Below are 17500 nucleotides of genomic sequence, written 5' to 3'. Positions count from 1 at the left end.
CTGATTGATTGAAATGCGTTCTAGACCCAATAGCATGGTTTCAGCAAATCTGCATCATTGTGATGACTGAAGGTTGCTAAGTAACAGCTAAGTAAAAGGATTGCTATGTAACAGCTAAGTAAAAGGATTGCTATGTAACAGCTAAGTAAAAGGGTTGCTAACAGTTAGGTAACAGGGTTACTAAGTAGCAGCTAAGTAACAGGGCTGCTAAGTAACAGGGTTGCTAAGTAACAGCTAGGTAACAGGGTTGCTAAGTAGCAGCTAAGTAACAGGGTTTCTAAGTAACAGGGTTGCAAAGTAACAGCTAAGTAAAAGGGTTGCTAAGTAACAGCTAGGTAACAGGGTTACTAAGTAGCAGCTAAGTAACAGGGTTGCATAGTAACAGCTAAGTAACAGGGTTGCTGAGTAACAGCTAAGTAACATGACTGCTAAGTAACAGGGTTGCTAAGTAACAGCTAGGTAACAGGGTTGCAAAGTAACAGCTAAGTAACAGGGTTGCTAAGTAACAGGGTTGCTGAGTAACAATTAAGTAACATGGTTGCTAAGTAACAACCAAGTAACAGGGTTGCTAAGTAACAACTAAGTAACAGGGTTGCAATGTAAAAGCCAAGTAACATGGTTGCTAAGTAATAGCTAAGTAACATGGTTGCTAAGTAACAACTAAGTAACATGGTTACAAAGTAAAAGCCAAGTAACATGGTTGCTAAGTAATAGCTAAGTAACATGGTTGCTAAGTAATAGCTAAGTAACATGGTTGCTAAGTAATAGCTAAGTAACATGGTTGCAAAGTAAAAGCCAAGTAACATGGTTGCTAAGTAATAGCTAAGTAACATGGTTGCTAAGTAATAGCTAAGTAACATGGTTGCAAAGTAAAAGCCAAGTAACATGGTTGCTAAGTAATAGCTAAGTAACATGGTTGCTAAGTAATAGCTAAGTAACATGGTTGCAAAGTAAAAGCCAAGTAACATGGTTGCTAAGTAATAGCTAAGTAACATGGTTGCTAAGTAATAGCTAAGTAACATGGTTGCAAAGTAAAAGCCAAGTAACATGGTTGCTAAGTAATAGCTAAGTAACATGGTTGCTAAGTAATAGCTAAGTAACAGGGTTGCTAAGTAACAACTAAGTAGCAGGTTTGCTAAGTAACAACTAAGTAGCAGGTTTGCTAAGTAACAGTTCTGTTACTCTTCGCTGCTTCAACCCATTAACCACAGAAATGAGAAAAGATTCCACAATACTAGAAGACATACTCGCATATTTAGCCTGTGTTTGTTCAGATTCAGAAGAATGGTGTGAGATTATTAGAATTACTATTCAAAAATTTTTTCTAATCAGTTATGAATTTATCGTGAATATTGTGAATATATATGAATATTTTCAAAACTGTAGCATGGGAATAGTTGTTTTATTCATGTTTTGAAGGTGAGGACGGCCAGGTGAAAGATTCAAAGTCAAATAGAAATAAAAAGATTCTAGTGGCGTTTAACAACCAAGACAAAGAAGAAAAATGTCAAAGAAGTAGAAATGGCCATAAAAAGTCAGGTAGCTCTGTCCATTTCCCTGTGTTTAATCAGAAATAGATCAGATGATCAGGTAGCTCTGTCCATTTCCCTGTGTTTAATCAGAAATAGATCAGATGATCAGGTAGCTCTGTCCATTTCCCTGTGTTTAATCAGAAATAGATCAGATGATCAGGTAGCTCTGTCCATTTCCCTGTGTTTAATCAGAAATAGATCAGATGAGATATTTACTCTGTAAAAATAGTAAATGGCAGTCATATACATGTGTGTTAAAACTATGGCCTAATAATAGGATAAATGATATTGTGTGAAGTATTTGACAGAAAGGGACAGGAGAGAGAGAGAGAGAGAGACAAAACAAAACAAAACACAACAAGATGACATCTGCGTTCCTCATGTAGCTCTCTACTGGTTTGTATTGACCGCCTCCAGTTTTTCCTTTGTTTTGCCTCCAGCCAGTGACGTCGGCCCAAAAAGGGTCTATAGTAATAATAGGTAATTGGAGAAGACCCTGGACCACCCTGTGATGTGTCCACTAAGAGAGAGGCTCTGAGGTTTGCAGCAGATTTAACTGTCCCATGACGTGAAAAATGATATAAATAATATTACCATACCCTTAATGATCCTCACTGCTAATAACAAATCCATTCCTGTGCTGGTAAATCAATTAGAAGTACAATTTCTTCCTCATGCTGTGAGCACTTTCCATTTGCACCGAGATGAGTCAGTTAAATACTGTTACTGAAGAAGTTACACTTTAATAATTGTATATTTAATTTGAAGGTATACTGTAAAAAAATAATAATGCTGTTGATTTACAACATTTGCTTTACAGGAAAATACAGTTTTCATTATTGCACTGTAAACAAACAGTGAATGAGAACAGGGCGATTGGTTTACAATGCAATGTGTAAATGGATATCTAATGATTTCTGGTGAGGTGAGAAGGGTTAAATTTCTCCTCGTGTTGACCTCTGAGGTTAAGTTTATTGTAAATGTTAGTGAAACATGAAGTGGTACATGCACGCATGTTGTGGTGGCTCGGTGGTCGAGGTTTTGTGTTACAGATCGGAAGGTCATGTGATCAAATGTGCTCAGGTCCAACTGCCTTTACAAGTATTTTCCTACAGTAGATAACAAGAATCTTTCGAATGAAAATGATCTGTAAAAGTATTAGATTTTGTAGTCTAAATTTTACATAATTTTTAGTCTATATTTTACATATCAGTATGTCTTTTTTCTACTAAATTTGATAATGATATTAGCAGCTATATTACAGATTCAACAAAATCTATTTATTATACTTTGCTGCATCACAACAAGAATCTTTTTTGTTGTAGAAAAACATGGCAATACACAAAAATACGCATTTAAAACAACATTAGCTGCTTTTCGTTCCATATTTTTGCATAAAATTCTTATAAAAGTAATAGAACACAGATACAAAACCTAGATATGAAGCTCTGCCTAATCACACGATCAATTGTTGTTTGTTATTTATGATATTATTCCTGATTATTTGTACACACTTGTGGTTCTCATGTGGGATGTGGTACCTCAGTGTTGGATTAATACCAAGCTGCTGCTGTTGGGCCCTTGAGCAAGGCTCTTAACCCGCAGCCGTATAAAAATGAGATAAAAGTTGCTCTGGATAAGGGCGTCTGCCAAATACCATAAATATAAATGTGTTTTACTGTGTTAATATCGACATTTACACTCTTGGAGCTTTAAACACATTTTCGCAAACAAATATCCCATTTCAGATATCATCTGGTTTCACCTCCAAAAGCTGTAGAGTTTATATATCAGAGGAAGGACTTTTGTCCAAAGCTTTCTGGTTCTCTGGAAACTTTTGGAAACAAAATCTAGTTTTAACAATAATAAACTGTTCTGATTCTGACCTGGATCAAAAATTTAGCATCCTAATTTCTCAAATGCTAGAATTTTACAGACTGAAAACATCAGATTAAAATAAAGGAGGAAGAAACATCCCTAGGAGATGTGTAGTTGGTGAATAAACTTGCTGAAGCGTATAGAAAGTTTAATGAGCAGTAAAAAGTTTCAGAAAGAAGGCGTTCAGCTAGCAACGTTGGAATTAATGACTAATTCAATAACACGTTTAAACACTGAAGCAGTTTTCTCGCCTCTCAGTAAACACCGACGCTGGGTATGGCACTGCGATTTTTACAGCCTGTACATTTCCGTATGATCTCTACTTTTAAAAAAAGGCCACGCAGGTGTAGATACGGAAACGCACACGAAAGACATTTGTTCAGTAGAAAAACATTCTATCTGCTATGGACAGGAACATTATATCCTGATAATATTATTGGTTTCTATACAGATGTGTTTACAGATGTATAAAAGACTAAAAAGGTAACAAGAAATCTGGTTAATAAACAGTTTTAGAAGGCAGGAATCGATAAAGCCATGACCAGAAAGCCGTGATCAGCGTGTTACTCCTCCTGTGTGTCTTGATCCTCGGCGAAAGTCTCTTCTTTCTCCTGAAAGGCTGAAGAAAACCCTGCCTCAAGTTTCTTCATGGCTTCTGTAAAGGGAACAGTGAGATTTAGAGGAACCTGTATTTCTGGGAAAAGAGTCATTTGAATGGAGTTGATTTTTATTTCCTCTGTTTTTCCTTCTGTCGTTCACATGACTGCTAAGAAATCAGAGAGTCTGAAGTCTAATACCCTTCCTTCCTTCCTTCCATTCATCCATCCTTCCATCCCTCCATTTGAAAAGGAGTTCATTTTTATTTAATTTTTCCTTCTATCACGACAGCTATGAAATCAAAGAATCTGAAGTCTAAGACACTTCCTTCCTTTCTTCATCCATCGTTCTATCCATCCTTCGATCCATCCCTCCTTCCTTCCCTCCACCCTTCCATCCATTCACCCTTCCCTTCATCCATCTATCCATCCATCCAATTATCCTTCCAACCTTCCATCCATCCATCCGTCCATCCATCCATAAACCCCCCAACCCACACGCACACCCGTCCATCCATCCATCCTTCAATTCATCCATTCATCCTTCCATCCTTCCAACCTTCCATCCATCCATCAAGCCATCCACCCACCCATTCCTCCTTCCTTCCATCCTTACATTCATCCATCCATTCCTCTTCACCATGTATGAGCTCACAGACACCAATTGACCAGGGAGAAGAAAGAATAAGCCCCACCCACCAAAAAGCCTACCCAGTGTCTCTCTCTTGACTGATGGTACGATGGATTTGGACTACAAAACATATCACTGTTGATATGGTGATAGGTTTTCTTTAAGGAGATGCATTGCTCATTTAGCATTTTTGGAAAGAGTCTCCAGTGTGGGTGCAGAATGTTAAAGTTTTCTCTGTTGCTTGAGGAGAGAAAAAATAAAGAGATACTGGAGAAAGAATTATTTGTTTATAACAAAAGCTGCTTTAACTAAAGTGATAACAGGACCTAACTTGTTTCATGGATGTTGTATAACACTTAAATACAAAGTGCAGTGGTCAAAGTGATGAATGTGTGTGTGTGTTGTACCTGTGTGTGTACCAGTGGTGCTCGGCTGGTCTGCTGCATCTCTGTCCGTAGGCTCCTCGGACAGCGTGTCCAGTTGGGAATGAGTGTGTTTGGGAAGATGAGGACTTTCCTCCTGACCAGATCTCTGTTTGTTGGACTGATCTTTACCTGCAGGAGTGCACACAAACAGTGTGAAACCTGAACACACCACCATCTGGCCCAGCGAGGCCAATTCAGAACCTCTGGAATAACCTTCCAGAACCTTCCACCAATCTACATGAACCTTTCTGGTCCTGAACTCCCAAAAGCATCAAGGTGTCGAGTGAGCTTCCGTCTAGTGTGTGATCATCATCATCATCATCACTGTGTTTATACTTACTGTCTTTAATATCTGAGCCTGATATATGTGAATTCCAATACACAAAAAATATTCAAATGTGTTTGTCTATCACTTACAACAATATACAGTGGAACCTCAGCATATGAATTAAATTTGTTCTGGAGTCGAGTTCTTAAGGCAAACATTCGTATTGCAAAACAAATTTTCCCATAAGAAGTAGTGTAAATGCAAATAATCCGTTCCAGACGCCCAAAAATATGACCAGTGTTACCAGTACGAAGTGTATGTAAACTGTATGGCTGCTTACAAAGAACTGACCCAAGCCAATCATTCCATGTCAAGGGTCCTCACAGGAAGTCGTGCCACCAAGCTTGGGCTAAAAATAGAACAGATCACCCACGCCACCAATCTGTCAACAAAAAAACGCCTGAAAAATCACCTAGCTCTTGAATGCAACATTGGTATCGTGGGTTGATTCTTTCCTAACAGCTTTCGCAGACTGAAAAAAAAAATTGCAAACTTGCTTTGGTTGGCTTCGCTTGGCGTTCCACTGACCCTAACCAGTTTTGAATGGCTCCCCGACGTACACGCAACTTAGCCAGCGTTCGGTTCGGTTCGGTTCGTTTGTATGCCAAAAATGCTTTGTATGCCATTGCAAATTTCTTGCAAAATTTCAATTCCTAAGGCAAAAATACGTAAAGTAGGGCATTCATATGCCGAGGTTCCACTGTAACTCTAGACTCCAGAAGAAGACTGTAAACACACCAAACCAAACATCTTCCATTTCAAGCTTAAAAAAAATCACCTTTATTTAATTCATTCCAGTTTTCCGAACCCTGGTACATAAATAAATCATAATAAAGTCAGAACTCTGCACAAAAACATTTCTACTCATCTGCCAGAAAATATGCCAATATTTGTTTTTTTATCTAAACCATGAAAAAAAAATTGATCAGGGGTGCAAAAATAAGTATCCTGTCTGAGGTTATATGTCTAATGCTTAAGATGAATTTTTCAGCTACTGGTTTTAATTACACAACATTAGCAACAGTTAGAATAGCAAGCCAGCTACAGAAAAACATCACATCAGCTTAGCTTTGCTAACATTTGTTTATAATGTTACAGTATATAAGCTGGGCAAACTAATTCACAAGGACATGTATGTGAACAATCCACAGTTAAAAATATGTTTTTATTCAACATTAAAACCTAACAAATTCAACAAAGGGCATCTCTAACAGACTGTAATGTGCTGTGAAATTGCAGGTACTCAGTTTGTAAGTTCCTAGCAAGCACTTAAACTCGGGGTAATTAGCCTCCCAAGCATTAACAGAAGAGAATGGGTGTGTCTCAAATCAGCTCTCAAGTTCGCTAAGTGATGAATCAGTATATCCTGTACACAAGTTGGGGCACTGGTAAAGACTCTCACTACACAATGATGACTCAAATTCCGGTGATACATAAACTACGTGATCTGAAAATAATGAAAAATCATTTCTGTGACGAAAATAATTTGAAAGAGGATCGTAGACTCGCTAGGCGATTTTGTCAAATCACTAAAGAATATAGTGATTAGACTTAAATAATTAGACTTAAATAAAAAGTAATTATTCGAGCACTACAACAATGATAACAAGCAACTTTCATTGGTAGAAGTTGACTCAGAGGTTATCCGCCCTGTGTTTTTTGAGCTGAGAGCTGAAAATATGAGCTCATCATTTCCAGTAAGGGAACATAGTGCGCATTGATGATCCCTTGTTTTTGTGGGATAGTGGAATTATTAGGGAACAAACTGTGCACTGAAAGGATTTTGTGATTGTGAGAGAGAGAGACAGAGAGAGAGACAGAGAGAGAGAGAGAGAGAGAGAGAGAGAGCCCTTAATATGGCCAATTCCCTGATCCTGAGTAGTGGACTAGGGAGCTGATTGAGACTCACCCAAGTTTGTTATGCAAATGAAGAAAAAGACTATTTATAGCTGCTATAACGTATATTAAAAAAGTAAATATGACACTGCCACCTTTTTACACGTTTGGCCTGGCTGCACACAAGAAATAAAACACTTCTAATGTGCTGTTATTGGAAAACAGTGACTTCCTATCATTGATTATTTTCGTATAACAGCATGCCCCTGTGTTGTGTTTTATTCCTTGTGTATTTACTTATTATATAATTAAAACCAATAGACAGATTTGTAAGCTTGTTTGTGATTGGCTGAGCAAATGTTCTTCATGCTCTTTGTTGATACAGTGATACAGGGACATGAGTCACTCTGCACAATGTGGATGACTGAAATGTGAATTCGGAGAAGATGTGACAGAAATGCCTGAAATTTTCCCTGAAAGAGCCGTAATATGTTTATGAATTTGCAAGCAGATGCAGTGACCCATGGTGTTTTATTGTTGTGCGAGCTTTTCATACTGATCCACTGATACACTGGGATTATTACGTGACTATGCGAAATCATACGTACATCATGATCATGTTCTGTGCAAGGCTGAATCGAGAACAAGCATATCGAGAAAAGACAGAGAACCTTTGTCGAGGTAATCAACATGAATATTGGTAAAAGTAGAGTGTAAGTATAGCAAGTATACAGAAAGATAGGTGTAGAAAGAATTTCTGAAGGATTGTATACAACAGCTACAAGGAAGAAGATACACAGCTCGGGCCATCGGGATGACGGATAAGGTTATCGCGAGACAGACGAAGGACTGGACGCACTTTTCTGTCGGCACGCTGACGTCTCTGATGTCTCTCCTGCATAACCGTACCAAAAGAATGACAAACAAACAAAAATATATGGTTTTTTGGAAAAGAAGGGTAACGTTAAATCAAAGTAAGGAAGAGAAAGAGAGAAAGAGACAGAAAGAAGACTCAGTGAAGGTTCAGTGAAATGATTTTTTCTTTCACAATAACAGTATATGAATAATCCTCCACTAATACCTGAATTAACTTAACTAATACCAACCCTATCCCTACTCTAACACCTAACACCAAACCTAACCTCTAATACTAACCCTACCCTAATACCAACCCTAACCTCGAATACCAACCCTAACCCCTAATACCAACCCTAACCCCTAATATCAACCCTAACCGCTAATACCAACCCTATCCCTACTCTAACACCTAACACCAAACCTAACCTCTAATACTAACCCTACCCTAATACCAATCCTAACCCCTAATACCAAACCTAACCTCTAATACAAACCCTAACCCTAACAACAACCCTAACCCTTAATATTAAACCTAACCCTTAATACCTACCCTAACCTCAACCACTTACCCTAACCACCAAACCCTAAGTCTTTTGGACAATGTAACTGAAAAATATTACTAAAATTTAAAACGTTTTTTCAACAATGGCAGAAATACAGTTAATGGTAGTGCACTCAGACTTTTGGACCTGTAAATATATAAATCAAACCTTTCTTTAAACTGACATCCCTAGAGCACATTCTATAAAGAAAGACACTAATTTTTATGATGTTTTCGAGACTGATGGAAATGAATTTTTTATTTCTGCTCTGATCTCCACTTACCCCCCTCCTCACTGCTCCCTGCCTGTCCATCACAACTGACATAAGACTCTGAGGAGCTGTGACTGGCCCACTGGGCTTCGGCACCATTGGGCTGCTGTGCTGCGATTGGACTGGGCGTGTCTGGGCTGTCAGAGAGCCCCGCCTCCATCTGCTCGTGTCTCTGAAAGTGCTGCTCCACCACCAACTGCAGTTCTGCGCTCGATACACACACACATAGACACATACAGCACATCGCCAAGGACATGGAGCTTGAGGCCAAACTCTGTGAGAGTATAGCAGGACTATATCGACTCTTTATAACCAAGTTTCTAGCTTTTAACATTTACAATTACATTTGTTCAGAGAAATATGATATGCATACAAGATACGAGATTGTCTTCTTATTAATGACTCCGTCCCTACATATAAATGAACAGTTCATACACTGTATGTCTACATTTAATAGCCACTATATGATATGGTAAAAGATGGAGAACGTGTTATGGAAAGCAGACTCCATCAGGCGTCAGGATTTTGACAAAGGCAGCATATTTCCTGGCTACGTATCTACACTGTGCTATAATACGCTGAAATCCGACACTGCTCTCATGCGCAAGGCCCGCGGGCTTCCTCTTTCTGATGAAGAGACACCCAAATGGAAGCTGATAGTAGCACATTCTGTGCATATATACCACAGAAATTCAGTAGCTTTTCAATAAAGTGCCTTGCATTCATTTATCAACATTCATAAACTTAAAAAAATTATATATATATATATATATATACAACCTGAAAGTGAAATAGATTTTATTGGGGAAATATATTTTATGAATCATTTTGATAGAAAAATATCAGCAAGAATCAAGGGGAAGGTGTACAAGACAGTGGTGATACCGGCCATGCTGTATGGTTTAAGGAAGAGACAGGACTCACTGCTGGAGGTAGCAGAGCTGAAGATGTTGAGGTTCTCTTTGGGAGTGACACGGTTGGACAGGATTAGGAACGAGTACATCAGAGGGACAGTTCATGTTGGACATTTGGGGGACAGAGTTAGGGAGGTCAGATTAAGATGGTTTGGACATGTTCAGAGGAGGGAGAGTGAGTATATTGGTAGGAGAATGTTGGACATGAAGCTGCCAGGCAGGAGGCAAAGAGGAAGGCCAAAGGGGTTTGAGGTCTATTTTATAAATATTTATAAAGAAAAACATTTATGATTGCACAGGCTGCTGGCTATAAACTCCCTGAATTAGTTCTGTCACCTTCAGAGTCAAATAAGCTGAGTTCACTTGAGTGCTATTAAAATATCTATGTAGAACCCTGAGGTTCTGTACTTGCCCAATAGAATCTTTTTCCCTGTAATTCAAAAAATATATAAGGAAATGAGTGCCATTACTTTGGGGGATTTTATCTCCATGTAGATAATGCTGAGAAGTTTTCGAACGTCATATTTCAGAAAAGATATTTAATTAACAAATAGTTAATTAAATGTGTGAAATAATTCACACCGAAATGATTGAAATACTTCAATAAGAGGGAGAAATTCTTTTCAATGAATCCGTTAAAATGGTACTATATAAAGAACCGCTCAGGGTTCCATACAAAATACGGAACTATTTTAGATTCTGTATATAACTGTTTCTTTTAAGAGTGTGAAGACTAAAGAGATATCAATGCTAGTCTGAAGTCAAGGTTTAGGAAAAGTATCTATATGGGATTGATTCTTAAACAAATATTGCAGACTATAGACAAAACACCTTCAGATATTTACCACCTAAACCAAGAGGTTAAGTGTAACTTCAAGAAACGTGTGGATCCACAGCTCAATTGGGACAAGTGGTTCACCACAGGAATACCACAAAACTTAAGAGCTTAACGAGGTAGTCATTATTGGTACAAAAATGAAAGTCAGTTTGGAGTTTGCCCAGAAGGCTATTTGAAGATTCAGCAACTATGAACAAAAGGTTACTTTGGTCTGATGAGACCAAAACAAAGCACAAAGTGTTTATCACTAACAGTGAAGCATGGTGGTGGTAGCACCAAACTGTGGATAAAGCTGGTAGGGACAGTAACTGAAAACAATTGTGCTTTTACCTTAAAAAGGTGAATGACTCCTCAGAATGGCTGCTTTTTGTTAATGTAACCATTCTGTCACAGTAGAACAAGTATCATTTGAGATCATGTATACTGTGTCAGTAAGATTGTGGAGGGAATTGCACAGGGTTAACATATAGTGGAAAACAGATCAGAAATAACAACAAACAGTAAAGGAAAGGGAAAACAAGGCAAATAATGAATTAACAGCATGGATGGGTTATTGTATTAAGAGCAAGCAGAAGCTGGGATTTAGCTATTAGTTTAGAACTTCGGATAAAAAAAACAGTTCGTCAAATTTAATTTAATGTGTATTAGTGTCGTTTTTGTAAAGTAAATAATGTAAAGGTGTTCAGTAGGGGAGTCCAATGTGTTCTGTGGTTGCAGGTTTTTATTCCAGCAGAAACCCCACCCGAGGCAAGTGAAAGCCAAGATCAACTAAATAAACAGGTGGAATCAGGTTCCTGATTGATTGGACTAAAAAAAAAGCCCACACCAGCCCTTTGCGATGAGATAGGGCACCCATGATTTACATTATAATTTAACACTGACAGCATCTACAAGAAAGTCTCCTGGTGGTCCAGCGGAAACAGCCAATTGACACAACCCAGGTTGGATTCCCAGGCAGGGAGCCAACCCTGCCACAAAAGAGCTAACTCTCAGTGCTGGTCCCAAACCTGGACATAATGGGATGGTTGCATCAACCTGTTGTAAACCTGTGCGAAATAAAACATGTGGACCAGATGATCCACTGTGGCCGAACGAACAACCACTGAGAGCATCTACAGGTCGATCCACTACATTCTACATGTCTCTATCTATTATCTGATAATAAATGATGTTCACTGATTAGGACATCTTTTTTTGGCTTGCTGGCCTTTTCATTAAAATATTCTGAAACAAAAGAAGCAGGACAAAAGACCTAATCCATTTCATAAAAACTTCCTGAAGTATTGGGATAATCATGCATTCTTACACCTTTATTTGTGTTTTCACCATACCAAGGGCTACTGTGCTACAACATCCAGCATACATTACATCTTATGAGTTGCATTAGAGTTAGCATATCTGGGAGCAAACCAGAGATGCTAACACTTTAATTAGTTTCATTTGGGTTGTGTTGGACAAATTCGAGAAGACAAGGCTGAGGCAATATTGACCTAGTGTTACAAAAACTTTTCACACCAATCCTGCCAAAGCTGGTCCAATGTCATTGTGCTACCTGATAAGTTTCATCATGACCTAATTAAGGTTCATTAGCTTAATGGATGTAAATACATGCCACAATTTGGCTAGCTTGCTAATTAACCTAGTTTTCATCAAACTATCTGGTTACCAAATAAACAAACAAAATAACAAATTATATTTTTTGACATTTTCACACCAGTTTCCTACTTTGAAAAACAGTGTTCAACCTGTCCCCCTTGCTGTTAGAATTGTGTCTGTATGTTATTGCAGATACTCATAAGATAAGGTAGTTTGTTTAGAAGCTAAAAGCTCAACACAAGCACCATATTTCAGTTTAGCTACAGGCACAATCTCAGATTTCAACCGGTTTAATGGAGTTGCCAGACGCTTTGCTAAAGTTGCTAATCAGATCACTGACTTCTGGGAGTACGGATGATGGATTCTTTATGTACAGTAATATATCATCAGCATAGAGTCTGATTCTGTAATGATATCATTTGTTCTTTTTGATTGTGAGGTAGTTTCATAAAAAAGCTGTAATAATGCTGGTGATAATGCTCTTCCTTGTCTAGTACGTCTATGGAAATGACACAGTAGACCTATCTGTCTATGTATTTATGATGACGGATGTATTTTAGAGCATTTCGATGCAGTTACTAAGGCGATCGAGAACTAAATCTAGACTCTGAAACCTTATCATATGCCGTTTTAACATCTATAAATAGCAATGCTATAGGATTACTTGATCTAGTAAGGGGTATTGGCCTAATGGAGATGAATATTAGTGGCTATTGATTGACTCTGGTTGTGGTTAGTATGAGGAATCTCATTGAGATAAAGTAGAATATGCTGAATGGAAGAAAATGAGTGAAAAAGCACCCTGCATTCATTACCTCATCGCTGAAACCCTTTCTTATAGAAACATAGATTCAATGGAAGAGAACAGGCTCGTCATCCACTCCCACCTGCCCCTCCTATATACCACTGTTCTCAGATGGGGCGTCTCTCAGAAACACCAGCCGAACGCTACGATCAGGTTTGTGCTTTAATTCGTTTAAAGCCTCTACTGCTTTTGTCTTGTCTTCTGAGATGTCTTCTGGCTTCCATCCTGCCTGCTGACCCATGACCTCTGCCCGAGACCATCCAGCTTCCCTTTAGCTAATTAGCTAGCAGCTTGGCGGTAACACATGTAGCCTTGACCATATTCCATGGAGAAATAGTTTCAACCTCAACGTATGTGGAAGAGGAGTATGTTTCCATCATTCATCAATTAAACACCATTAATGCTTTTGGATTATAAATTATTAAGAAATTAAGCTAATGCTAGTTAGCTGGAACAATCTCCTTAATTATGTGTGAGATGGCAATCTGCTTCCTGTGTCAGCCAACTTCCTGTGTTGGTCCTTAATTAGATTCTATAAGGAGGAAATAGGTTTTCTAATCATGCTAACTCCACATATGAGAACAATGTGACTCGAAGATGGATAGAGTCTGGATCTTTTTGGGCACTTTGTCATGCATTGTGACCTGTTTAGCTATCTGAATGTTTCTGAAAGATTATACCAAATAAAGATAGTCGATTTCCTTGATTGTCTTTGATGTTTGAAGAAGCATCTTTGCTCATGTTAATGGGATGTCTGGATTTTGGCCAAAGTGAAAGTTTATGATTTTTCATTTTGACCACTATCCTGTCCACGAATCGATCCCTCTATTCTTTGTACTGTTTATCCTACACAGGGTCATAGGGAATAAGGAGCCTATCCTACTGAATTCAGTCAAACAATTGCACACACACACACACACACACAGTATGGACAAGTTTAGAATTGCCAGTCAGCCTTCAACAAGTCTTTAGACTGGGGGAGGAAACCGGAGTATCCAAAGGAAACCCATAAAGCACAGGAGGGGGAATTGAACACCAAACTCCAGCCTCTGTGTACCCCACCTTACCTTAACCATTAAGATTAATACAAACCAAAAACAGACAAGATTCCAAAAATGATGACCAACCAAAAATTTACCAAAATACTAAATTTTCCCATTGGACATCCAAGAAAAGTTAGTGTTCATTTTCCAAATTTCTGTAAATATGTATGAATGAACCTGGCATTGTTTTGTGTTTCGTGTTCTCTCCGACAACAAAGCATTCGAACATGACGTTCATGATTACATCAGAATTGGGAAGTAGGATCATTCCGATAATATTCCAGGAATAAGGATATGACACCAATCAACAAAATCACCACAACAGCTAAAAACTTCACAACTATAAGCAATGAGAAGTGTTAATTTTTATATAATTATTACTTTGAATAATACATTGTGGCTGTGGTCTGTTTTACGTTATACAACATATTAAGCCACGTATTTAAGGGCTTTAAATATAAAAAAAATTGCTGAACACTGCTACGCTACAGATGGAAAATAGTGAGGAGACAGTTACTGGAAGTCATTTTTAAGTTCCTCTAATGGGTTGTTCTGGCAGCTTCTTCATCTAGCGCTCATTTAAGATGATAAATCTACAAAAATCCAGGTAAAAAATCGAGTACATGATCTATAGTGCATAGTTGTTGATTTGAAGGAAACGGCAAGGTTCTAAAATGCTAAATAATGTGATTGCTATAATACAAGCTAGCACAGCGCTGCATTTGCTTGAAAGTCAGCCGACACTGAAGCTGTGTGTTTGCTGCTGCTGCTGCTGACTCTTTCCTCATTACTGAGAGTTTTGCCACGCTCAGCTTGCCTGCCCATTTAAGTCCAGCACTCTGAAATGATGCATCTGCACCGGCTGATCGATAAGCCTCGCTAATGTGGATTAGTCCGTCCATTCCAGGAAATGGCTCTGTCACGGCCCTTCCTACGTCCACTTCACTGCCTTCACTGGCCCCTGCGCTGTTCTGTTCACAGCATCCCGTCCCATTGACCTTGTTCAGCTCTTTTGATCTTATAACAAAGCGGATATAAAATGCATTGTAAAGCTTCACAATATGTTTTTCCGGTCCATCATAGATAGATTAGATAGATAGAGCTGTCTCTCCTTCCTAGTGTTAAAAAAACCCCAGAATAACAAAGAATGAAGGATAAAAAATGAATAGAATGGAGCACAGATACTGAAGTACCTGATTAGATGGAATTGTTCAACTGAGATATAAAGAAAAAGCAGCTAGTTATTACACTGAACAGTACTGCACATAGGAACAGTGTGATCTGAAGAGCTTACGCCCTTTTAAATATAGATGTATGCAAAATGAAAATAGAAAAGAATTCGAAAATTAACAGCTAAATATATCTGTATAATAATAGAAATAAAATTTGAATGGGATATTGCACAAATTTGATCAAGTACAAATATTAATCTACCTGATCAGATCAAGTGATTCATTCAATTTAATATATTTATTAAGTTATTAGCAGCATAAACACCAATGTTGATGAAAAGTTTTTCCTGTGCTCACAGATCTTCTTGATTGTGGATAATTAAAGGAGTAAAAAAAAGAAAGAAAAGAAAATGGGTAATATTATAAACAGGAGAAAGAGAAGGTACAAGATACAAAGCTGATTTTAACTGATTTATGGATCAGCCAAGCTGAGCGAGAAACATCCTGAGATAAAAGATTGTAAAGCCTGATTGTACTCGTGTACTCTGACAACCGAGTACATTGTAACAGACACATGAACATTATGAACAGTGTTATTTAATGAGGGTTTGCAAAACGTCTTCCCGTCAAAGCTGACAAACATAAAACTACCACCGCTCGTGATTTTTTAGTTCTCTGATATATTTAAGGATCAAAAATCTCCAAGATCTGCTTGTCTTAGAAAGTCTCGACTTAAATTAGGCAGGATAAAGAGAAGACGCCTGCAATCTGTCAGGGATGAAATGTGCACAGTATGAAGGGGAAATGGAGAAAGTAAACAGAAAGACGAATCAACACAGTGAAGTGTACATCACACGCTAAGGAAGTGCTGCTTGTTAGGATACAGTTTTGAATCTAGGATGCAGATGATGCAGAATAAACTGCACATGGTGTACTGCTGCTGTCTGTTTTTCACTGTGTGTGTGTGTGTGTGTTGCAGATGGTTTGCTACAGTTAGGGTCAGTTCATATCCACAGAGTGTGATCTGTGTCCTAGTAAGGAATTGGGCCACTATGAGAACAGCTTCACTGCACATCTGCACATATTCTACACAGCTGTGGATTGATAAACACCGTTTTCCAAAACATTTTCTTCAGTCAGTGTACAATAGAAGGAACAGAAAGGAAATCTGTGTGCTGAAATCCCAGGACCACCAAACTGCCGCTGCTCAAGGCTCTTAACCTCAGCTGCTCAGTTGTATTAATTTAGGTTGTTCTGGATAACGGTGTCTGCCAAATGCTGTAAAGAACTCAAAATTCCCACATACTATAGATCCTCAATTAGGTTGAGAAGTGGGAACGTCATAGCATATGTCATGGTGAGGGAGCTCAGATGGAGAAAATTCATCCTGCAAGAGACCACTCCTATTCTAGAGAACGAACAGAACTAAAGTGAACTAAAATGAGAAAACACTTCATAAGACTCAAATTTTCAACAAAACAAACTTTCCAAAACCTGGAGATGTATAAACACATAATAGGGTCTGGATAGATAATGTGTTCTGAACAGATACAGATATGACTAGGAGAGGCATTGTTGAAAGGTTTAGGTTGATACTATGCAACAAAAAAGTCTTCTTTTTACTTTAATGTGAAGCTTTGAGGATATAAAAAGATCATGTTCATTGACACAAATGAGTCCTGCTGCGCAAAAGACTTTATTTTATCTCCACACATATTACAGCCCAGTGGAATTCTTTTCTTCGCATATCCCAGCTGAGGAAGTTGGGGTAAGAGCACAGGGGCAGCTATGATACAGCACCTCAGAAGCAGAGAGGGTTTAAGGGACTTGCTCAATTGCCCAACAGAGGCAGCTTGGAAGTGCTGGGGCTTGAACCCCAACCTTCTGATCAACAACACAGAGCTTTAACCACTAGAGCTACCAATGCTCCAAGATATGTGATGTGGGTGGGATTCGAACCCACGCATGCAGACCACAGTGGATCAGCAGTCTGTTTACAAAATAACTACTTCTTTAACAAAGGGTTGTAGTGATTAAAACTAGGACACTAGTAGAAAATAATTTATTTAATAGAAATTATCATGAGGTGGGTCAAATCCCCAACATGGCCGAGGCCCAAACAAGCAACATTGACCATGCTGTCTAAAGTGGGAGGGACAGGAAAGCTTACTCTGTCAATCACAGTGAGACTAGCCAAGCATGTATGCAGAAGAGGGTAGACATCAGTTTTCCTTC

At 38.4% G+C, this 17500-nt stretch overlaps 1 protein-coding gene across 3 annotated transcripts in view; it reads right to left on the bottom strand.

Annotated features, from left to right (window-relative positions):
* Nucleotides 1–3541: 3541 nt before the first annotated feature.
* ppp1r1c (protein phosphatase 1, regulatory (inhibitor) subunit 1C) overlaps nt 3542–17500 on the bottom strand; it is a 28638-nt gene continuing 14679 nt past the window's right edge. For 2 of the 3 annotated variants that reach the window (XM_058391855.1, XM_058391856.1), the window contains 3 exons: nt 8910–9101; nt 5045–5191; nt 3542–4065 (listed from right to left, as the gene is read on the bottom strand). In XM_058391855.1, the coding sequence (XP_058247838.1) occupies nt 3974–4065; nt 5045–5191; nt 8910–9101 (431 nt within the window). In that variant the 3' untranslated portion in view covers nt 3542–3973. The other variant, XM_058391857.1, reaches the window with a different exon arrangement.

Source organism: Hemibagrus wyckioides, linkage group LG06, assembly GCF_019097595.1.
Source record: "Hemibagrus wyckioides isolate EC202008001 linkage group LG06, SWU_Hwy_1.0, whole genome shotgun sequence".
NCBI classification, from domain to species: domain Eukaryota; kingdom Metazoa; phylum Chordata; class Actinopteri; order Siluriformes; family Bagridae; genus Hemibagrus; species Hemibagrus wyckioides.
The sequence above is the reverse complement of the archived record's forward strand: the minus strand, read 5'-3'. Positions and strand labels throughout refer to the sequence as shown.